Genomic DNA, 24,446 nt, shown 5'->3' on the forward strand with positions numbered 1-24,446 from the left:
CCAGTATTCTTGCCTAGAGAATCCAGGGATAGGGGAGCCTGGTGGGCTGCCATCTATGGGGTCACACAGAGTTGGACACGACTGAAGTGACTCAGCAGCAGCAGCAGGTTAGGCACAGAGGAGAATGGACTGAGTTAGGGGAAAAGGCCACTGCGAAGGACCTAAGGTCAAAGTGAAAGGAGCTGGGTGAATAATAAACCCCCTGAAGTTTTTAAGGGATGACCCACAGACCCAGCTCATTCATACCTTGGTCCTGCAGTTGAGTCCAGTACCCACTCTCAGTGTGGGCTCTGGGAATGCCTTTGACTTCTCTGGAACTTGGTTGCTTTACCAAAGCTGTGTTGGCAATTCTTACTCAAGAGATAGACTTGACAATAATTCTCAAGCGCATCTGGAAGCCTAAACTTCATCCTCCTCCCTGTACGTCTACGTGAGAAGTAGACATGTGTAAGAGTGTGAAAGCTGGAGCTGCTTTGGTTGTGGCAGGGGAGGGGCCTCAGTGGGTCCCTGTCACCTCTTTTTGATGGCACTTGATAAATTCTTGACTCCAGGGCCATCCCTAGTTGTAAGAACTCCACCTCATTATGCCCTTGGCTGCTATTACCACAGTCTCCGGGTCAGCCTGGCTCAGGACTAAGCCTCTGACCTACCTCACCTCATCTCAGTTAATCCTCACAACACCCTTGGTCCTTATAAAAGTGATTTACCCGGTCATGGCTAATGGAAGGGTGAGGACACAGAGCCTGGTTCACTACCCTCCCCCCAGCCTCCGCCTTCACTCCCAATGGTCTGGGCCCTGGCCCTGCCCCAGGACTGGGTTAAGTAGCAAAGGCATGTAGTATCTATCCCCAAAGGCAAGCTTGAATAAAGATTTCTGCTGGCTAAGGCTTGAAATGTTAAGAAAAAGGAAGCTTGCTGATTCTGGGTCCCTACCACGATGGAAGCTTTCATCTAGAGGCTGGAAGTGTGTGTGCCAACCACTCTCTCCCCTCAGCAACCACGCATGGGAAGGTTTGACAGAACGCAATTCAAACAGGCACTCATTAGGCAGCAGGCCCACTTCTGCTTAATCACAGGCAGTGAAAGAGCAAAGAATTTGGATCAGCCTTTCTGGGTCCTAGCAAAAGCCACTTGTGGTGGGCTCCAGTCCTTGCAAAGGCTGTTTTCTAATGATGCACCCCTTAGAAGGGCTGGAAAGAAATTTAGCAGCATACAGAGGCAATGGCAACTCACTCCAGAACTCTTGCCTGGAAAATCCCATGGGCAGAGGAGCCTGGTAGGTTACAGTCCATGGGGTCGCCAAGAGTCAGACACGACTAAGCGACTTCACTTTCACTTTTCACCTTCAATGCATTGGAGAAGGAAATGGCAACCCACTCCAGTGTTCTTGCCTGGAGAATCCCAGGGACAGGGGAGCCTGGTGGACTGCCGTCTATGGGGTCACACAGTCGGACACGACTGAAGTGACTTAGCAGTAGCAGCAGCAGTAGCAGTAGAGGCCCTCAGCATGCGCTTCCCAGGTGGCGCTAGTGGTAAAGAATCCCCCTGCCAATGCAGGAGACACAAGAGACACCAGTTTGATCCCTGGCTCGGGAAGATCAAATTAAACATCAATGAACCATTGTTTACCGAACACTCACCACGTGCCAGGCACAGGGCCAGCTGCTGCTGGGGATACAGAGGTGATTTCACTGGATGATAAGCACTTTGTGAATTTAGAAGATGGGTCCAGCCATCTAGAAAGCCTCCTCTTCTGCCGTGTCCTTCCAAATGCCACAAAACCACACCTTTGCGAGTACTTTGATGAACTCCATCCATAGCTTGGCACTGAGGACTAAATTCTTCTCTCGCACAGTTCCCTCTGCTTAGAGTAGTGCTGTTTCTCTTCCTTCAGTACCCAAAGCCATGTCCATCTGGACTGATTCAGCAGCCACCCCTTCCAGGGCACAAACTGACAGCCTTAGTCAGGTGGGGGCGCCCAACCTGTGGGCTGCCATGAACCTGTTTACCCACCACTCGATGCTGCCTACTGTCTTTGTCTGTTTCCCCAACATGCACTGAAATGACAGAGGAGGCACCTACTAAATGCTTCGGGATTGAATTGACCCTCTCTGGGCTGGAGGTACGTCTCTTAAATCAGGTCTACAGTGCATAGTGTTGCTGGGAGAGCCCACCTATCTCTGATAACCCTAACACATGGATCTTTGACTAGAGAAAGGCTGCTGGCAGGACATTCACTTCTGGGAGCCAGGTGGTCTCCTCCTTGATGATTTCCAATCAGGTTTGCAGGGGAAACTGTTTTTCTTGGGGAATCATGTGGAATCCTGCATTATTTGAGACCGAGGTAAGCCTCACTCCTCCAGTTACTTTTACAGTTGCCCTCAGAACCTCTGGGCTTTAAAATCTTAGAAAGCATAGCCAGCTTGGGATTCACTGGACTTGGGGTTCACTCCTCACTCACCTAAAGGTGGTTTCACGTCGGGTTATAAACTGTCTGGGCTGACTTCCTCACCTGTAATAGGAACATAATTCATACCTCCGGAAGTGTGAATACAGTGAGATATTCCAGCTAAATCAGCCAGCACACGCCCACACCATGTATATTGCTTTGTATACATAGTGATAGTGATTCACTCACAAAGGAGTGTTGACCTAAGAGAATGGGTGAGTTCCCGGCTGGTGGGCCTCAAATCCCAGACAGCAGAAAAATCATCATTTGCCAGACCCCACGAGTTTAGTTAAATACGCACAATTTTATTGATTGAAGAGATTAGGACAAAAACATTAAACCGAATACAGGACAAAGCACCAGAGGCCATAGATTCCCACCATGCATGTCACCAATCTTTCCTCCAACAAGGTACTTAAAAAATAAGGGAGAGGGAAGAAAAACAGGTCCTTCTTAACTCAGCCCCATCTTCAGAATGTAAAAAACCCTCTCTCCTTTTTTATCTCCTGTTACCAAAATAGAATCCAGAGCAAATCCATGGCCTCCTTGTCTCCTGACGATGAATGGTTAAGCCGCCCTCCTGGGAATGAGGCCGGGCTCCTGCTAAGTAGGAATAGAGCATCCAAGGTCTGCACATACATGCCACATACTATAATGAAGCACAGATTCAAGTAACATTTACATACTAGAGTCCACGTGTCACCTACCCAAAAACATGACCATTTCACAAAACATATACAGGCAGTAAAATCCGAACAACTGAGGTACTGGAAACACAAATATTGATGCCAAAAGAGTTTTGTATCATACAGCAATATAGAAAAGCCATAACAGAACAAAAAAAGAAAAGAAAAGAAAAACATTTGCCACTTGAAATCAAATAAAGCTATCTAGAAAAGCCAAATAAAAGGTTATTTCAGGGACAGAAATACTCAAACAAAGAAAAAAATATATATATAAATGTTAACTACAGCATGTAACATGTTACCCAAGTTAACCCGTAATTGAAGTACTGGCTTAATACATCACAATGTGACATTTTCCTTAATAAATAGAAGAGTTCTTGAAAAATACAAAGGTGCATATGGGGATAGAGAGCTGTTTTTTTTTGTTGTTTTTTTTTTTAATATCATCCTAGCTTTCAGCTTATTTTCCTTCCTGCTTGTCTCAACTGAGGGTTTTTGTCCAAACCAGAGGGCCTCCCAAGCTACAAGGATCATATTCCATAAAGATAATGCAATAGCTGCCCTGTATTTCATACATGTGGGACAACCTGCTTCATTTCATGAGTTGCCAATAAAGCAAAGACAAAATGTTTAGTTGAGATCAGAGTGTTACAAGAGCGTCAGACTCCAACAGCATCTGGAATCTCACTCCATCACTAACATCTCAGCAAACAGGCATGCCTGTGATGCAGCCCTCGTCATTCACCAGCAAAAAAAAAAAAAAATTAAAAAAAAAATAATAAAATTAAAGAGTTGAATTTCTCTTTTCCTTTCATTTTTCTTTCTTTAAACTATGATAGCAATGATGCATCTGGAAGTTTGACTTCTAAGAGCTTCCTGCCACAAACCAATTGACAGAAAACAGAATACTGGGTTAAAGGACAGGTTTGTATTTTTTTCCCCCCACTTCAGGGAGCAAAGCACTAAACGTGTCATTTCCTGACCAGAATATTCAATAGTTTATTTAGAAGAAATGAGTTGAAGAGCGCAATTAGGAGACACAAACTGGACTTTTATTTTCTTTTAGTTTTAGCACCCAGGTTTCACATCAGTCTGTTGTGCACCGAATTTTTTTTTTTTTAATGAACCCCGTGAATTATCAGATAGGTGGCTGGCTTGTTTAAAAAGAAAATTAAAAACAAAAAACCCTTGGCCAATGGTACCTTCCCTGAATCATGACAAGAAGTTAAATGCTAACAGTGCGATGCCAAGATGTGTGTTTGAGGCAGAGTTTTGATTCTATCAAGATTTGCAACTATTTGGAACAAAATGGAAAGGGGGATAGGCGGAAGCAGCCCAGCTGACAGGGGTGGTCTCCCGGGGGGCTCCGTCGGGCGAGAGAAGCTCCAGGGGGCTCCTGCCCACCCGACAGGACCCTGGAGCCCGCCTCCATCCTGCGTCTCTGGCCCCCATGCTACATGTTCAGTCAGCTCCTTGACGGTTTTCCTTCTTTGAACCAAGAAGCCTGTGAATGTCCGTGTCCCTCTTGCTACCAAGCCAGGCGATACGTGTTCCATGGAAGAACTCCTCTCCGCTGCCCTCTCTCTCGCTTCTGGTACCTGCTAAGTCCCCGTGGGGCATGAGCTCAGTTAAAGAAAGGGTCCAAGGTCTCCTCCATGTTGACATCCGGCACCAGCTGATCAGACACTTCCTTAGCACCATATCCTGAATTCGAGACGCTAAAATCTGTAGAAAACCAAGGATGGTCCAGAATCTCCTGGGAGGTCAGCCGCTCCGAGGGCTCCCGCCGCAGGATGCTCCGGATGAGGCACTTGGCCTTGGGCGACAGAGTCTCTGGAATGTTGAACTGGCCACGCCGGATCTTGCTGAAGAGGGAACTGGGCTCAATGTCATGGAAAGGGTACCGCCCAACCAGCATGGTGTAGAGCATCACTCCCAGGCTCCACACGTCAGCTGCTTTGCCCGAGTAGCTGCCATTGGTGTTCAAGATCTCCGGGCTGACATACGCCGGGCAGCCGTGCTTGTCGGAGAGCGAATCGTCATCTCCCCGCAGAATATAGGCATCTTCCAGGCTTTCCAGCTTGACCCGAGTCCTGCAAGAAAGGGAGCAAAACACGAGCTTGTAAGGATGCTCTGAGCCCCAGGAAACCCACCATTATGCCGCAGCTTCCGTTTGAACATTTCCAAAGACTCGTATTCATTCACTGAACCAGCCGAACACTGTTTACTGGGGCACCTTCTAGGTGGCGAGACCCTGTTCCAGAACTGGGGAGCCAGGAGGCAAAGAATTTGCCTGAAACTTTCAACCCACTGGGGGGATTGAAACCTTCAGCAGGTAGATAAATCACAAATAGATTATTACCACCTCAACATAGTCAGGAAGGAACAAGAGATTAAAAGTCACACAGGGTAATGCCGTGTGATGAGGAATCACAAGATTTGCACTCAGATCCAACCAGCTGGGAAACTCACACAATCTCTGTCCATAGCTTCCGGCAAACTTGTGACTAACATGATACAACACAGGAGCCAGGGTCTTTCATTCAACAGTTCTGCTTCCTTTCAACACTCCTTTACTTAGATGTAGAGGATTTTCCTAACCCATTTTACAGAGAAGAACACGGATGCTCAGAGAATTTAAGTAACTTACCCAAAGCCATCTGGTTGGGAAACAGAGAAAAGTTGACCTCACGTCCTCCTAAGTCAACCTGGTGCTCTCTCCACACCAAAATGCCTCTCTTAGGACACAGGCAGAGCCAGAAAATGTTCCCTAGAAATGCATTCCATCACTTTGTTCTTCCAAAGCCAACATTCTCATCTTCTTTCCAAGCCCACCCTCTTCCCAAGATTTCCTGTTGAAGCTGTGCCCTATCCCACCCATCACACTCCTAGGGTCTGGTCCTGGACCTAGTATGCATGGGACTTGGGTTACCTAGATTCTCCACCTGGGCCACACATATGTGATTCTGCCTCACATGGGTACATGAGTTGTGTGTGTGTGTGAATCTTCTCCCCGTCGGTTAAGGACCACCAAGCTCACTGATGAATGCAGAACCCTCTTGGGTATGATGGGGAAGAACAGAGGTATAGAAATCTCGCATTAAACTCAGTCTCTGGAGCCTAGCACTCAGGGTTACACAGAAGGGCTTGATAACACCATTAAGTACCAAATAAATACATGCTCAGTACCCCCAAGCTCCTAGCTTTGCATTCCTTCCTTATCCCAGAAACCTCTGACCCTGTGCCCCTGCCTCGTTGCGTTCTGAGTGCAAAGTTGGGTGTTATTACCTTTCAGTGCCTAAAACCAACACCCTCCTCCATTCTCCTGGCCAGAATGCCACCACTGCAAAGTTCCCGCAGTTCTCATGCCCCATCAACTCAGTTAATCCCATTCCATCACACAGATGATGCCATGCACAGAACCTGAGGCAGGGAGGAGGGGCTGGAGTTAGGGGCTGGGACCACACGGATGGTGCTGATGAGCACCCAGGACGTCAGTGGCATTCCTATCTGTTGTTTATTTCATCTCTAAAGTGCCCACCAAAGCATCGCCCCTTTTGCCCTGAGGTGTCATGAGGCACAAATGAGGAGAGAATAGGAAAATTGGAGAAGCCACAATAAGGCTTCAGTCCTAAATCAGAGTTTATGACCAGGTCCATGCACTACTGTTTCTCTTTCTTTCTCCAACTGTAGGTCTTAGCCTTGCAGGACTGTAACCGCAGCTCCTCAGAGAGCCACAGAAGGGAGGTGAGGCTCAAATTAATCCAAGGAGAACTGCTGGGAGCTGTGTAGAGCAAAAGGTCAGCTAAAACCCTGCACGGATTCTCAGACGCCATATTTGAAGTCTAGGAGTTTCCAAGACCAAAGGGTGACTGACTTCTTCCCTGTTCTCATTTCCATCAACAAGGAAAACATAGTTGCAATCACTGGAAAAGGTACTAGACTAGGAGCTAGGGGAGCAGAGTCCAGGCCAGACTACATCTCTTACCTGCTGTGTGGCTGTGAGTGAGTCACTAAACTTCTCTGTTCTCAACCTTAAAGCAGAGTGTTGAACAGGACAGTCTTTTTTTATTATTATTATTTTAATTTTTTAAATTGTGTTATAATGTATGTAATAAAGAAAAGTGAGCACCAAAGAACTGATGCTTTTGAACTGTGGTGTTGGAGAAGACTCTTGAGAGTCCCTTGGACTGCAAGCAGATCCAACCAGTCCATCCTGGAGGAAATCAGTCCTGAATATTCACTGGAAGGACGAATGCTGAAGCTGAAACTCCAATATTTTGGCCACCTGATGGGAAGAACTGACTCACTAGAAAAGACTCTGATGCTGGGAAAGATTAAAGGAGGAAGAGAAGGGGATGACAGAGGATGAGATGGTTGGATGGCTTCACTGACTCAACGGACGTGAGTTTGAGCAAGCTCTGCGAGCTGCTGATGGACAGGGAGGCCTGGTATGCTGTAGTCCATGGGGTTGCAAAGAGCCAGACACGACTGAGTGACTGAACTGAACTGACTGAATATATATAAGATACAATTTACTATTTTAACCATTTTAAGTTTACAGTTCAGTAGCATTAAGTATTGATATATGCACACAGTTGTGTATCCATCTGGACAAGACAGTCTTGAAGTCTCTGCTAGTTTTAACATTCTGGGCTTCTATGCAGTACATTGCAACACATCTTCTTTATCTGCTCGCCCATATTCTATTTATAATCTGTAGCGTATGTGCCCTTCTCGTCCCCCTTTAGTCGATCTGTAAAAATAGGAAGGGTCTGGATGTGTTGATCCGGAATTGAGTGGATTAAAAGCAAATCTCTTCTTCCTTTTGCTTCTTCTAATCTAAGGTGGCAGGTGGCGCTGACTCACACCAGCCTCACTAGATGGTTGAAGACTGGAGGTGAGCCGGTAAAACCCATGGGGTAGAGAGGATGGGGCACAAACCACAGGCCCAGGTGGGTTCTCACCACAGGTTCCCCTGCCCCACCCTCACCAGCAGCTGTTTCTGCCCAGCTTCGGGACCCACCAGGCTCTCCACTTTCAAGTTCACAGCCTGGGCAGCAGAGTAGCTGCGGGGATAATCATCCCAGTGGAAATAATAATAATAAGCCCTCACATCTGTATGACAAGGAGTGATGGTCCAGTGGAATGAGATTTGGAATCAGATGTGGGTTTGGAGCTGGGTTTCTCTGTCAAAACCCTCCAATGCCATCTCAGCTCATTCAAGTGGGTGCCCATCTTCGCTAAGGCTTCGGCCGAGCGGCCCCTCTCCCTTCCAGCCCCTGCACCATTCTTCACGTATACCAACCAATGACAGTCCTTCCTGGGGCCTCTGCACACACCCCCCACCTCCAGCCCCTTGTCCAGAATGGTCTTCTGTAAGACTCAGTTTTTGCAGGTCTTTGCTTAAATGCACTTTATTAAAGAGAACTTGCCTGACCCTCCTGTTCCAAAGGAGCACTCCCACACCACAATGCCATACCCCCTTCAATACCGCCTGGAACCGTAGGTATTCACATGTCTACAGTTCTGCGTGTATACTCTAGGTGTTATGATACCAGTGGTCATTTCAGGGTCATCACCTCATCCCCCACCTCCAGGGGCCCTTGGGCAGGTGGCTGGTCACTCTGAGTATAAAAACCACCACCTGTGCTTCCTGAAGTAACTCCAGCCCCTAGACTTTTTTTTTTTTTTTTTTTTTTTGTACCTGGCACCCAACAGACACTCAGTCCCTGAATCCAAGAATGAAAGGGACCGTCAAGCTGTAGACCCCAGGAGTATCTGTATGCAACCTTTAAAGGAACAATGGCCCCTGCTTTGGGTAAAGGAGGAAAACTTTCCTAGGAGTAAGTGGAGGAAAAGTGAAGACTATATGGAGGGCCGGCTTTATAAATTATTGGTACAATATCTCAGGTGCCTTTGGAATAAGGCTGGGAGGGAGCTGTGGCTTCTTTCCGAAAACAGACTTAACTACCTCAAGCAGTTCATGCTAAGCCAACTCTAAAACCATTTTTCATTATCATTCCTTCCCGGTCACAACCCTAGATTCTGACTTTCTCTTTCACCCATCATCCCCACACCCCCTCCTACGGGCAGCAGTGACCCCATTTTCATTCTCATCCCTCTTCTAGAACCCTCCTCCACATCACAGACAAGACCCACGCCTGAGGTCTCCATCTTGTCAATTAACCCCTCTCCTGGAGTTCACGTCTCTCCCCACCCCCGACTCAAAAAGAGGGCTTGGAAGCCATGCAAACACCTCATGAATTTGAGTGCTATTAACATAGAAATAAAAAGGCACCCATGTGCTGCTGATTTCCGCTGCCCCTAAGCTGATCCACGGGCCACTTCATCCCCCTGCCTTCAGAGGCTGAGCCTTCAGCTGGGAGGGTCTGGAGCTGTGGTCACATCGGGTTCAGTGTGGCCTGTGGTGACAAAGCCACAAGGAAGCCAGGCCAGTTCAGGGTCTTAAAGCCAGAGACCTGGGTTCGAATTTTGGCTTAGGCAAAAATACTAAGTACAAAATACCAAACACCGTCTATGCATTGAAGTGTGAGTGGGTATCTACATATATTTTCTCTTCAAAATATATAAAGTCAATTTCCAAGGCAAGAATTATTCTTTCTTTGCGTGGACACTGAACCTAATGCTCAGAGAGGGTAGGTCAGCTCCTCTGGCGGGAAGGCTAGCTAAAGGCCTAGTGCTCGCCTCCCGCTGGGCTGGGAGCTCAGGTCAGCCACCATCATGTGAGCACCTGGCGGAAGAAACCAACCTAGGTTGGCTGGGTCAGCGAGGGGCCTTCAAGGCGGGCAGCACGCATGCGCCCCAGGGTCAGGAAGCCGGCTTCTTCTGCGCAAGCGTGCAGGAATCCCCCAGGGGTAGGAAGAAGCCTAGGAAAGGATGGGGAGGAAATGCCGCAGTCCAGGCATTCTTCTGACCTTGCCTGCCTCTGGGAACATCCTGAACTTGTTTACATCACTCCCAGGCAAGGGTCGAGGCAAGAAGTCTGGATTACATCTGTAAACAAGGACCTTCCGGGGTGCCCCCAGGTCGAGGGCCCGAGCTGGGCTAGAATTCCAACTCTGGTCCCCACGATGCACGACACAACTACAGGGCCCTTCAGAAAGTCTCTGGGGCTCAGCTTCCCCCACCCCTGGGCATGGGGGGCGAGCCTCACCCTCTCCTCTCAGGAATGTTGTGGGAAGGCTTGGCAGAGCGCCGGCACCTGCCAGAGCGGGAGGAAGTGAATGAAAACAGTTATTCTGCTTCTGAGGTCCCCTGATCAATCTGGGCTTTAGGAATTTCCAGGCAGAGAAATCGATTTTCATGAAACTCAGCAGGAACATCGGTGACGGTCGGAGTTATTCAAATGAAACCACGCTCTGTAGATTCAGACAAGTCACACCCATAGTCTCAGTTTTTGTGAAGACTGTAAATGAAACAGTGCAAGTACAGTATCTGTCAAAGAACCTAGCACAGTAAATCTGCCAAAAAATGGTGGAAACTCTAACTGACCTTCTTATAAGCTCTCCCCCTCCCCTTTCAGCCCCAAAGCCTAGAGGGAAGATAGATGAATAAGCCACAGGCAGAATGAAATGGATGTGAATTCTGTGCCCCATTCCTTCCCAGGCCTTTGCACTTCTTTTTCCCTCTTGCCTAGAATGTTCTTCCCACAAATATGTGCCCAGCTCACTCCTGCTCACATTATTCAGTACCAAGTCGATCAGAATGGGCTTCGTGGAGGTGGTTAAGTCTAGAGATGGCACACAGAGAATATGGAGAATGGTAGATATCTGTGTGACCAAAGAGCTGCAAATGAGAGTGGTTATCCCCTGCAGCTTCTTGGAGGAGGGAGCCCTGAGTCACAGGCCCCAGGGAGGGTTGATCTGGCAGACAAGCTGCCATCTCTGTGTGCATTCGGCAACCTGTCCATGGCGTAGGCGGGAAAAGCCTGCTTTGCTTGCAACCTCTGAATGAACAAGGCTTACAGGGGGGCAGCCTGTGTTGAAGGAGCAAGCCCAGCCCAGCACCAGGGCTACGTCCTCAGATGCTGAGCCAGGTGAGGAAGCCAGATCCAGCAGGGTGCATGAGGTTCCATGCCCCACCCCATGGAGCAGCTGCACCAGCCTTGAAAGCTCTGACCCGATGTCCTACCCACACTCCCCGGAGGCTTGAGTGGCTCTCTCTGGGTCACTAAATTGACCTCAGCTTCAGTTTCTCTTCTATAAAATGAGAACCAGTCATGTGTGTGTGTGTGTGCTCAGTCATGTCTCACTCTCTCGTGACCCCATGGACTGCAGCCCACCAGGCTCCTCCGTCCATGGAAGCGGGTTGCCACATTCTCTTCCAGGGGATCTTCCCAACCCAGGGATCAAACCTGTGTCTCCAGAAGTGGCAGGTGAGTTCCTTACCACTGTGCCACCTGAGAAGCCCGAGAACCAATCATACATGGCCTGCAAAGGGCTCTTCCGGCTTCAAAATTCCTGATTTTATAACTTTCCTTTAACTCTTAAGCTATAGGGACTGCAACCCTTCCTATCTAACATCCGGACACTAATATAGTATTTATATACTAATAACAACAATAGCAACCACGAATTAAACAGCTACAAAACACTGAGATTATTTTCAGTCTACATGTCTATTTTTCATAACAAAACTGAAAGGCAAATATTATGATATGTGCTTACTTCCTAAAGATTAAGGAAACTGAGGCACAGAGAATGAAATGTTTTAGGTCACACATGGAATAACTGAAACAACTGAGCTCTGATCCACGTCACGAGGATTCTAATGCCAGTGCCCCTCCAAAAGACACCCTGGTGCCAATATCACAGATTTACTCAGTGTAAAGAGGACTAAGCATAGTAGAATTGATGCCTTCAAACTGTGGCATTGGAGAAGACTCTTGAGAGTCCCTTGGACAGCGAGGAGGTCCAACCAGTCAATCCTAAAGGAAATCAATCCTGAATATTCAATGGAAGGACTGATGCTAAAGCTGAAGCTCCAATACTCTGGCCACCTGATGGGAAGAACTGACTCATTGGAAAAGATCCTGATGCTGGGAAAGATTGAAGGCAGGAGGAGAAGGGGACGACGCAGGATGAGATGGTTGGATGGCATCACCGACTCGATGGACATGAGTTTGAGCAAGCTCCAGGAGATGGTAAAGGACAGGGAAACGGCATGCTGCAGTCCGTGGGGTCACAAGAGTCAGATCGAACAACAAAAGACAAAGTAATTTTTAAAGGAAGACCCTGGGTTTATGGAGACAGATATGGCCCCAGGTTTATTTAGCACTGATCACATACAAAACCATTACAATACACGATCTAAGCGCTCTAGCTCATGAAGTGGATGGTGGTGGCAGGACCTGCCCATTTACTAGATGGAAAGCTGAGGTACAAAAAGCAGATGTGACTTGTCCAAGACCACCTGGCTAGTGAGTGGCTGAGCTGGGTAGCTCAGATCATAAAGCATCTGCCTACAATGCAGGACACCTGGGTTCGATCCCTGGGTCGGGAAGATCCCCTGGAGAAAGAAATGGCAACCCACTCCAGTATTCTTGCCTGGAGATTCTTATGGATGGAGGAGCCTGGTGGGCTACAGTCCGTGGGTTCGCAAAGAATCGGACACGACTGAGCGACTTCACTTCGCTTCACTTTTCAACCTCCATGTTCGGTGCTTCACCCAAAATATGAAAAAAAGGCATACACAAGCCAATCAGGCTTGGCTTTTAAACCCTGAACCCCACCCTGGGCTCCCAACAGGAAGAGATCAGGACAGGGTGGGCCAGGGTGGGGTCAGGCTGGGAGTTCAGCCAGACCAAGTGGGCTTGGCCTGGACGGGAAGTCCGGGGGCCTGAGGTCAGTGGAATCCAGAAGTCACCAAAGGCCATTCTGTGGGGTGAGTCCAAGCAGGAGAAGGATCAAGGGCGAAAGGTTAGCTGCAGCCAGGTCTGACCTTGCTCTGGCCGCTACTGCAAAGCTACCCTTGGCTGCCAGTCCAGGTGTCAGGCCAGGGTCCCAGCTGGAATTACTGCTGGGAGGCCAGAGGAAGGCTCCACCCACCCACCCACCAACCCACCCACCCCAGCAGCATGGGCTGCATTGTGCTAGCCTGGCAGGTACCACGGGGACTCCAGAGGCCACTAAACTTCCCAATAAATCATCACTGCTCAGAGCTTCTGCTTCCTGTGTGTATGGATCTTTCCAGCAGTCACCTCTGAGCGCCACTGATGCCCCAGGTCCCGTTGTCTCAGGGAACAGACCCAGCACTTTAGATCGAGCTGCTCACAAATTAGCCAGAGAATAGCAGGCAAACAGTAAGGGAGCCACTCAGGGTTGGGTAAGAGAAGTCAAAGGGGAAGGGCACCCAGGGGAGGTCTGGTAAGTTCCAGAAAGCAGTATATCCTCTGATTGCCTTACAACACCATCCCACACTCTGCACCGGTTATACAGAGAAATGTGCAGTTGGAAAGATAAAGCCACCTGCTGAGAAACAGCACAGTTGGGAGGAGGAACCCAAGCCGACTCTAGCAGGCAGTTGTTTCCACAGCACCGGCTACCCAGCCAGGATGCAAAAGCCCCTGAAACCTACATGCAGGTGCACGTCTGTGCCCGACTCATCAGGGCCATGGTGGGAACAGGGAAGCCATTCCACCTCCACGACTTTCCCGCAACCCCACCCCCGCCCTGCAGGAGGACCCCACACCCAGGCAGCCAGCCTTACATTGTCATAAGAACAGCCAGGAACTCCAAGGGAGGTGGTGCAGCTGGGACTCCTCGTCGAAACTCTATCCACCTCTCACTGCTCTGCGCCAAGACCTGGATCCCCGAGGTTCCCTCGAACCCCAGTCAATCAACTGTGCTCTCAGGAAAGCTTCCCAGGTGGCCATGTCACTCCACGCTGGACCGCACTGTCCCATTTGCTCACCCAGCCCAGATCCTTCCAGGGAGAGCCAGGCACCCCTAGGTGCTGCTCCTGCCTTTTTTGCCTAGGATGATTCAGGGCCCAGAACGTTCCTCTCCATGCCTCATTGGTGGGGCGGGGCAAGGTTCAGGCCAGTCCCTCCGACCCCTCCATCCCCACCGGCAGCAGCACTGTGAACCTGGCCCAGCTGGTTCACACACTAGGCCACCCAGGTTGGGGGTTTCACTTGTGGCTTCCCCACGTGGTCTAGGCAGAGACTGAACAAATTCAGGGAGTCGGAAGTCTGAGTTCTGCTCTTGGTTGTGTCACTTACACCTTATACATCTTTGGGGAAGGGCCTTCCCTTCCTGATAAAGCCCCTTCCCCTCTTAGCCCTCCCTCTCAATCCCACGGCCTGGGTCGTGATTCAGCTTCAGCATCCTGAAGTCCATGTCCGTCCCCAGTCTGTCCTTCACACACACGTCCAGAAGCACAACCTGACCTGTCCCTGCCCTGTCTAGAGAAAACCTTAAATGGCTCCTGCTGAGTTTCAGATCAAGTTCAAGATCCCAACCTGTCTGTGTGTGCTCATATCCAACTCTTTGCGAACCCTTGAACTGTAGCCCACCAGGCTCCTCTGTCCATGGAATTCTCCAGCAAGAGTGGGTTGCCATTTCCTTCTCCAGGGGCTCTTCCTGACCCAGTGATCAAACCCAAGTCTCCTGCATTGGCAGGAGGATTCTCTACCACTGTGCCACCTCAAAAGTCCTCAAGGTCCCAGACGTGAGGCCATGGCCCTAGACCCTCTTCACCTTCATCTCTAGCCCCACCTCACAATACCCTCCCCGAGCAGTCCCTCCTTACCCACTGCTGGCACTTTCTGGACCTTTCCCCTTCCCTCCTGCATCTCTCAGAACTACCCTGTGAGGAGCCCAGCTCCTCCCTAACGCAGTCCTTCTCTACAGCCCACTCCATTGTTGGAATATCCTCTTCCTGCTCCCAGATAGCTCTCTAATGCACACCCTTCCTCTCAGATGTGGTGTTAAAAATAACCACTGCACTGTGTCTTCCATTAGGTGAGGACTCTCTGCTATCACGTCTTGCATCCCCAATACTGAGCACTGTAAGTAGTGCCATGACAGGTGCTTAATACACGTTTGCAAGATAGTGTGATCCCCATGTGTCCAACGCTCTCAGCTCCAACATGTTGTCTAGCACTCAGAGCATCTAGGCATGACTCTGCTTAACAACTGCAATATCTAGAATCCAGAGAAATTTCAGAGAGACTGGATTCGTCTGTGGTTTAGAGAAATTGCCAAGAGCATTGGCTAAGGGATGTTTGAAATGTGTTTCCATCCACTGTCTTCTACCATCAGCCTATTTAGGGGGGTTTTCTTATAATATTTATGACTCCAGGATATATGGGGCTAGTCATATTCCCACTGAGTCAACTGTCACGCATTCACTAAGTATGTATAATGCTAAGTCCTGGGCTAGGTATGAGGGATGAAAAGATAGACGGACCCCAGCTTAGAGTCCTGCAGAGGAACCTAAACCCACTCCACAAAGTGGAAGAGCAGGATGTACAAGGACTGCCTGTGAGGTCTGCTTAACTGGTGGCCGAGTCTACCTCTGCCAAGACCGCTCTGGGAAAACTGAGGACTGAGCTTCACTTAGACTGCAGTCAGCCAAGTCCTTGTGGGTTCACTTGTTGCCTAGCTGCATAAGAAAATTCCTTCTATGGGTCCAGTACAAGGGTGGCACTTTACCTGGCATTTAGCTTCTGTAGCTAACGTGGCATTTGAGAACATAAGCTTGGGGTCCAGGTCTCTCTCTCTGGATACCACCCCCAGATTTGCACTGATTGGCTGTACAACCCCAGGCCGCAATTTCCTCATCTGTATACTGGTGATACACATAGCAGGACCTGAAATCAAATAGCTGGATTTAAATCAAATAACTTGATTTAAATACAGTAATTCTACCCCTCTAGGTCATCACAGAGGACCAGAATGGGCTTCCTGTGATATACAGAAGCTTCCTGCTAGTTATCTATTTTACAAGTATAATGTATATTACGTCAATGTTACTCTCTCAATTTGTTCTACCCTCTTCTTCCCCCAGAGGGAGGGAGGCTCTGCAGGGAGGGGATATGTGTATATATATATATATATATATATATATATAAAACATTATGACTCATTTGAGTTGATGTATGGCAGACACCACCACGGCATTGTAAAGCAGTTATCTTCCAATAGAAAAAGTAAATAAATAATTATAGTAATTAATTTGGATAAAATTCGTTCATTTATGTGTTTTGGTTAGAACAGGGCCTGGTACATGGTGGATCCTAATTATTTTACTAAAATGTAAGTCCCGTGAGAGCAGGGCTTCTGTTCCATCCAGTATTTCAGTATCTCCAGCACCTAGACTAGTGCCAGGCACATATAATGCCTTGTACTCCATAAATATTTGTTGAACAAATAAACAAATCTCCAGCTTGTTGGAATATGAGGCTCAAAGCTACAGAGGATTACGGAGAGCAGTAATGACAGGTGTCCTAAGTCCCTGAAGTATATCTGTGCTGGATACTCTACGTTCATTATCCCCAATCCATGTCAGAGAAGGCAAGCCAAGGGCAAAAGGCCAAATGGAGGAATCAAAAAATCTCACCACTGCTCTCTCTGCTCCACTTGCTTGTGGTTCCCAATCTAGCCTGTCAGCTAATTTATTAAGCCCCAATACCCTAGCCAGAAACCCTGCTGAAGAATACCTACTATTTAGTCTATCTTTAAGCGCAGAACCTTGAGGAAGCCCTCCCCTCTAATCATGACCTGAAGCCCTTCATAAATAAAAAGACACCCACCACAGACATAAATAATGGTGTCTTAAGTAAATGTCACTTTTGCATAAATCATTAATTCAAAATGGGAATGATGGGTTTATCTGTTACTTGACGTGGACCTTTGAAAACAGTTCTCTTTAAAAGGTGTCTACGATGATGAAAGAAAAAGTGTTAGTCGCTCAGTCGTGTCTGACTCTTTGTGACCATGGACTCTGTAGCCATGGTCCAGTCCATGGTAGCTCACCAGCCTCCTCCATCCATGGGATTCTCCAGGCAAGAATAGTGGAGTGGGTAGCCATTCCCTTCTCCAGGGGATCTTCCCAACCCAGGGATCAAACCCGGGTCTCCCACAATGCAGGCATATTCTTTACCATCTGAGCTACCAGGGAAGCCCGTCTACAATGATACAACATTATAATTCAACTGTATTTCAATAAATAATAGTCTTTTTAAAAGGTGTCTACAAGGGAGATTTGTAAGTCTCAGTCTTTCAGGGCTCCCATCTGGGCAATGACTGAGATGATCATTAAATGAATACATTCCCTGCCTCTCTCACTCTGACATGAGAATCCAATCTGAGCTGCTCCTGGTCCATAAAAGGAATTCTCATTCACTCAATGCCCACCAGGCTCAGGGAACAGTGCACAAGAGACAGCCTCCGACCTCGATGAGTTCCCAGGCTAGGAGATGAGGACAGTCTGGAGATGCTCACGGATAGTAAGAGGAGAGCGAGAAACACGCTGTAACAGATCCAAGTGTGAGCACTCCTGACACGTCCTGAGAAGAGGGAAAGGGGAGGAGCTTTCCCAAAGGATGGACAGTGCCTGATTACATCCAAGGGGTCAACATGAACAAGAGAATTCCAGGAGCTCCATCGCCTTTAAAGCAGAATGGCAATTCTCCTAAAATTCAACAAACCTACAACTCAATGGATGCGTGGCAGTACAAGCTCAGTCGTGTCCGACTCTTTTGCAATCCTATGGACCGTATCCCTCCAGGCTCCTCTGTCTGTGAAATTCTCCAGGCAAGAATACTGGAGTGGGCTGCCATTTCCTCCTCCAGGGGATCTTCCCGACCCACGGATCAAACCTGAGTTTCCTGCATTGCATGCAGATTCTTTACCACATGAGTCGTCAGGGAAGCCCACAACTTAATATGTATTGCTATTAATGAAAGAAAGCAGAGTCTGGTCTCCAGGACTCCAATGCCTTGCCCTCTGTACTTTATTAGATATGGGAGCATCTCTGGAGCCAAGAAAAACCTTAAAGATCTAAAGGGAGAACTAATACACATACTAACATCTGCCTGGGGAAGGGAGCACTGATCTCGTCTGGTGTGGCAGGGAAGAGGCCTTTCCCCTGCAGGGAGGTGCAAGTCCCCCTGTGCCCCTGAAGAGGGCTTTTGTTCCAGGGAAATACTGCCCCTCATCCCCCGGGTTCTTACACAGGGTCCCAGTTCCCCTCCAGCAGAAGCAGGCACTGATCAGCTTCCACAAAGCAGAGGAAATGAGACCTGTGACGTCAAGAGATAAAGATCTTCAAACCAAAGAAGAAACATGTTCAGAAGCCGTCTCGTTCACATGGGGGTATTTCTGGGCAAAAAACGTCAACACCGAATTGTGGTTGGGGGCAGGGAGCTCGGGTTGGGGAGGGAGGGTGGCAAGGAGCCCTGTTCCAAGGGACAGGCAAGATTCGGCTGGCAAACAGGGACTGTTGTAGGCACCATGTTCCCCCACCTCCCTACATGCTTCAGGGGGCCCCCCTGCAGCCGCAGCTTGTAGCAGCTTAAAGTGCTCTTCAAGTTCTAGGTCAGCAGGCTGGCCCGCTGTCACCCAGAGGCCCAGACATGAATCAAGTCCAGGAGAGGTTAAGAGGAGCGGATGGCCAACTGTGCGCCAAGCAACAGGTTCACTTTCCTTAATTCACTTAATTTCGTGAGCAAAGTCTTCCCGTTATGATGAGCCAATGGGGCAGAAGAGGTTAGGTAACATGTCAGTGTTAAACTGATGAAGAAGTGCAAGAGAAACAGACTGGAATCCAGAGAGGGATGGACTCCAGCGGAGAAATCAGCCTTGTCCCTTAGAGGCTGGAATTGAAATCTGGGGCCTCAAGGAGAAGACCTGACCAGGAGACCCCTTTAATCCCAGAGCAGGATGAGAGGGGCTGGAGAACATGGGGGCAGCCTCTGGAGTTCTCAGATTAGAGGCCTCAGTCCTACTCAGATTTTACTACATCACATTTACTACATTTTACTACACACAGACCATCTCAGATTTTACTACAGGAACTGGGGATGCAAAGGGTGTGTCCAGGGTGAGTTCAGTTAGGGTAGGGCTTTAACTTCCTCAAAACACAGTGTGGCTGAGGCTCAGCCCTAAAGAAACATCCCGGCCCATAGGAGAGGCAACAAAACAGGGGTGGGAGCACCGTGGCCGGTCCAGGCCTGGAGGGGCGGAATCCACCCTTTCCTCCCACCCTGCCAGTGCCCTTGTCCACCTTCCCTTTCTGACTGCTTGTGAGCCGCTTAGCCCTTCTGAGCAGCAGGTTCCACACCATGTGTACTTGACCTGTCAGTTGCCCTTCTAATACGAATCCAGCGATTATAATTAAACAAAGAAGAGGGGCTGCTGCTGCTGCTGCTGCTAAGTCGCTGCAGTCTTGTCCGACTCTGTGCGACCCCATAGACTGCAGCCCACCAGGCTCCCCCGTCCCTGGGATTCTCCAGGCAAGAACACTGGAGTGGGTTGCCATTTCCTTCTCCAATGCATGAAAGTGGAAAGTGAAAGTGAAGTCGCTCAGTCGTGTCCGACTCTAGCGACCCCATGGACTGCAGCCCACCAGGCTCCTCCGTCCATGGGATTTTCCGGGCAAAAGTACTGGAGTGGGGTGCCATTGCCTTCTCCGAAAAGAAGAGGGGAGGATATGGCTTAAATCTAACCTTTCTATCCCAAAGGATCAACCTTCAGGGACAAGGTTGCTACATTCTCCATTCTCTGGGAACTGCTCTCCCATAAAGTGAGTGAAAGTCACTCAGTCGTGTCCAGCTGTTTGTGACCCCATGGAATTCTCCAGGTCAGAATACTGGAGTACGGATAGCCATTCCCTTCTCTGGGGGATCTTCCCAACCCAGGGGATTGAACCCAGGTCTCCTGGGTTCAATTGCAGGCAGAGCCCCAAAGAATTGCAGGCAGATTCTTTACCAGCTGAGCCACCAAGGAAACCCAAGAACACTGGAATGGGTAGCCTATCCCTTCTCTATTGGATCTTCCCGAGCCAGGAATCGAACTGGGGTCTCCTGCATTGCAGGCGGATTCTTTACCAACTGAGCTACCAGGGAAGCTCTCCCATAAGGGTATCATTTTATCAATGACTCTAAGTAGTTGGTGTGCTCAATCGTGTCTGACTCTTTGTAACCCCACGGACTGTAGCCCTCCAGGCTCCTCTGTCCATGGAATCTTCCAGGCAAGAATACTGGAGCAGGCTGCCATTTCCTTCTCCAGGGGATCTTCCCAACCCAGGGACTGAACCCACATCTCTTACATCTCCTGCATTGGTAGGCAGGTTCTTTACCACTAGCGCCACCTGGGAAGCCCCATGGATGACTCTAGGACCAGCTACTGACTGTGAACACCTGCCCTGCCTGTGAGTCACAGGATCATCTAACTCTCATAACCACCCTCTAGGGATGCAACTATTATTTCTGCTTTGAGGAAAGTGCAGCACAGAAGTATGAAATGACTTAATCAGGTAGTTAACAAGTGGTAGAGTCAGAATTTGAATCTGGTTCAACTAAACAATAAATAGGACTTCCCTGGTGGTACAGTGTATAAAAATCTGCCTGCCAATGCAGAGGACATGGGCTCGATCCCTGGTCTGAGAATATTCCACATGCCAAGAAGCAACCAAGCTCAGCACCACAACTACCGAACCTGCATACTGCAATTACTGTAGCCATGAGCCTAGAGGCCATGCTCTGCAACAAGAGAAGCCACTGCAATGAGAAGCCCGTGCATTGCAAAAACAAACAAACAAAAGAGCAGCCCAGCAGCAACAAAGACCCAGCGCAGCCAATAAGTAAATAAAGTAACAGTAAACAAATAAAACAGGAGCAGAAGAATCTGAGGTGCAGCAGATTCAACCCAGAGGCAAAAGGCACCCTAGCATTAAATCTTCATAGACTAGCAGGTGTCATCCATGTATAATGTGTGCAAAACCACTTGTAGGAAGCTGGACTTAAGGCTGATGACAGTTCTATTAAGCATGTTTCCATGGATGGCCACGGGCTTGAGAGTTACAGATGGTTTAGAATGGGAAATCTGTGCATAAGAAGTCACCCAGAGTCAGGTCTCTCTCTGAACCACCTGTTGGTCACTCTTTGCGACCCCACGGACTGCAGCACGTGCCTTCCCTGTCCTTCACTATCTCCCGGAGTTTACTCAAACTCGTGTTCATTGAGTCAGTGATGCCATTCAACCTCTCATCCTCTGTCATCCCCTTCTCCTCCTTCCCTCAATCTTTCCCAGCATCAGGGTCTTTTCCAATGAGTCGGCTGTTTGCATCAGCCAATTTCACTATGTAATGCTTTCCCCTTTGATCACTTTCAAGATCATCAAAGAGCAAGAAGCACATCCTTGAGAGAGAGAGGCTGATGCAGACGAGTGCAAAAGAGATGTCTGGTGACTTAATAAAGCAGTGCTTCCTAAGGTCTCTTCTATGCAACCCCCACCCCGGGCACCACAGAACCAATGCCTTAATAATCAGAAAACAGATCCAGATTCCACTGTTTTAACTTTTCAAAGTCTTTCAAATCAACTCATTGTTTCTCATACCTCCACGTTGTCATGAGAGGAGGAAATGTTCGTCCTATTGAAATAGCTATTCATTAGGTCCTATTGATTGGGACCAAAAGTGAAGGTTGCAAGCAGCAAGGCCCAGAAGAGATCCCAGAGCCCCTGGCTCCTGTCCCTCTCGGAAATGCAGGCGTGGTCGCCATACAGCCACCATGCAGGCCAATGAAGAGACTACCATGAAACTCAGTGGCCCCTGGGAACTAGAATATCCTGAGTGACAAAACCAGCCTTACAGTCCAAAATAGAGAGGTTAAAGCCCAAACAAGATGAAAGAAGGCTGCTAAGCATTATTCATCTTTTACCAAAAGTTGATGGTTGGGTGATAATGAGAAAGGTCCTATCGCCTACTGATGAAAACATATAAGATGTCCTTGAAAAGGAAAGCAACCTTCTCAAAGCAAATCCACTGAGGCCTCCCTGGGGATTAGGGCAGAGAAAGAGCTCTGGAAGGAAATGACAGGATTTCTAGGCTGCCTCCATCATCAGACTGACAGTGGGACCTTGAGCAAGGTCACCTATTGCTGTGAGGCCCATTGCCTCCCCTATGGCTGGGGCAAGGGGTTCTCCTTTCTCTAGGGCTCCTTGAGGGGCAGGGCTGCTCTGACTCAGGTTCTCAGATACGGTGGCAACAGACGATGGCCAGCTTCTTACCTGCCACTTACACTGTCTTTTTCAGAAGGAAAATGCTCTTCAAAGTTAAAAAGGATTGAGCTTTTTTTAAAATTAATTTTTGTTGGAGTAGATTTGCTTTACAGTGTTGTGTTAGTTTCTGCTGTGCAGCAAAGTGGATCAGCTATACACATACACATATCCCCTCTTTGGAGTTCCTTTCCATTCAGAGTTCCATGTGCTATACAGTGGCTCACATCAGTTATCTATTTTATACATAGTATCAACAATGTATATACATATCAATCCCAATGGCTCAATTCATCCCCCTGCCCCCACCTCAGGACTGAACGTTGACACCACCTTTGAGCGTGACACCACCTGCTTCTGTGGTGTCCTAGCTTCACATTCACACCAGATACTTCTTTCTAGTTCTTTCTAGAAAGGGTCACAGTCTTCTGCATAAGCCAAATGTAACTCCAGACCAAGCATCAGAGCCCTGCAGGGCTCATGTTAGAAGTTTCTTATGTGTGACCATTTCTTCCTCGGCCCCTGTGACATCAAGGACTCTGGCTTTGCCGTCACACATGAATTATCTTACACATTTCCCCATAAAGGACAAGCAGTTCTGGGGGAAAAGTTCACACCCTCAAACATGAGGTCAGTGAAAGTGAAAGTCGCTGAGTCGTCTCCGACTCTTTGCAACCCCATGGACTATACAGTCCATGGAATTCTCCAGGCCAGAAGACTGGAGTGGGTAGCCTTTCCCTTCTCCAGGGGATCTTCTCAACAGACTCAGCCCATATTTGCTTCCAGAAGAGCTGTGGGCTCTTGGACAAGCACCCTCACCTCTGGGGCTCTGCTCGCTGATGGCAAAACGAACAGGTTGAAGCACAGAATCTCTAACGCCGACTTCTGCTCCCATAGCCTGTGACCCGGGAACGTCCAATCTACTCGGACCCACTTGATGCATCTATATCTACCACGGCTGTGCTACGACCTGATGGGCTACCACCCCACATCCTAGCCAATATGCCTGCAATTCCTCTCTAAAGAGACACAATCAAAGATGATGCTTAAAAATGAGGATCCCCATGAGAGAGGGCATTGATTGTCCTGAATCCCTGTGGTGGCCAAATGAATTTCTTGAGAGTTGACTTAACAGAGAATGGGTCTTCTAACTTTGAGACTTCTCCAGCTACACTTCGGAGCCCTCGTCTACCCAATGACACGCTAATACTCACGTCTCCAACCTGCAGAGAGAATTAAGTGTTGAAAGATAACCTTATAGTAGGCTCTTTCGTGTGTACGAGTTCAGTCGCTCAGTGGTGTCCAACTCTTTGCGCCCGCCAGATTCCTTTGTCCAGGGGATTTCCCAGGCACGAATACTGGAGTGGGTTGCCATTTCCTCCTCCAGGGGATCTTCTTGACCCAATGGATCGAACCTGCGTCTCTCGTGTCTCCTGCATTGCAGGTGGATTCTTTACCACTGAGCCACCACGGAAGGTTCTTAAATAGGTCACTAAATAATACCTCTTATTTTTTTAGTTAGTTATTAGATCTTCAAGGAAGATAGAACATTGAAGGGCAAAAAGGATATCTCTGTCAGTATCTTGCTGGAGTCAGGTGTGTATCTTTCAGTCAGGTGTATATGAGAATATTCAAAGTGGCACATACTTGAGTGTTTGGACTCAGGAAGACCTTAGAGCCCGTGCAAAAGAGTCAGGACAAGAAAAGGATGAGGAACTTGAGGCCAAGCGGGAGGGACCAATCTAAGGTCACAGAGAGGAGGAAGGGCAAAAATAGGATGAGGACCTGGGTCTCCAGGATCCACGGGCAGATGGAGGTAAGCAGAAAGAGAAAGAGAACCATCACTCCCACACTCTAGATCTTCAAATAGCGCCCCCACCTTCTTTAGCTTATTAATGAAGGTAAAAGCCATCCACTGTCAGAGACCAGGATTTTAATCACCACAGAGGCCCATGGTACTCCCTTATGGGTAAAAATATGGAACAATAACCAACTTCCGTGGGTCTGGGAAATCCAGTGGCCGTCTGCACTTTGTCTACTCTGTTAGATTATAAATGCTCGTGA

The 24,446-nt window shown here is 48.4% G+C and overlaps 1 protein-coding gene across 1 annotated transcript in view; it reads right to left on the reverse strand.

Moving 5' to 3' along the window:
- Positions 1-2,733: 2,733 nt before the first annotated feature.
- TRIB2 (tribbles pseudokinase 2) overlaps positions 2,734-24,446 on the reverse strand; it is a 29,860-nt gene continuing 8,147 nt past the window's right edge. The window contains exon 5 of the mRNA XM_006074978.4: positions 2,734-5,228. Coding sequence (XP_006075040.2) covers positions 4,760-5,228 — 469 coding nt within the window. The 3' untranslated portion in view covers positions 2,734-4,759. The remainder of the gene's footprint in view (positions 5,229-24,446) is intronic.

Source organism: Bubalus bubalis, chromosome 12, assembly GCF_019923935.1.
Source record: "Bubalus bubalis isolate 160015118507 breed Murrah chromosome 12, NDDB_SH_1, whole genome shotgun sequence".
Taxonomy (NCBI): Eukaryota; Metazoa; Chordata; class Mammalia; order Artiodactyla; family Bovidae; genus Bubalus; species Bubalus bubalis.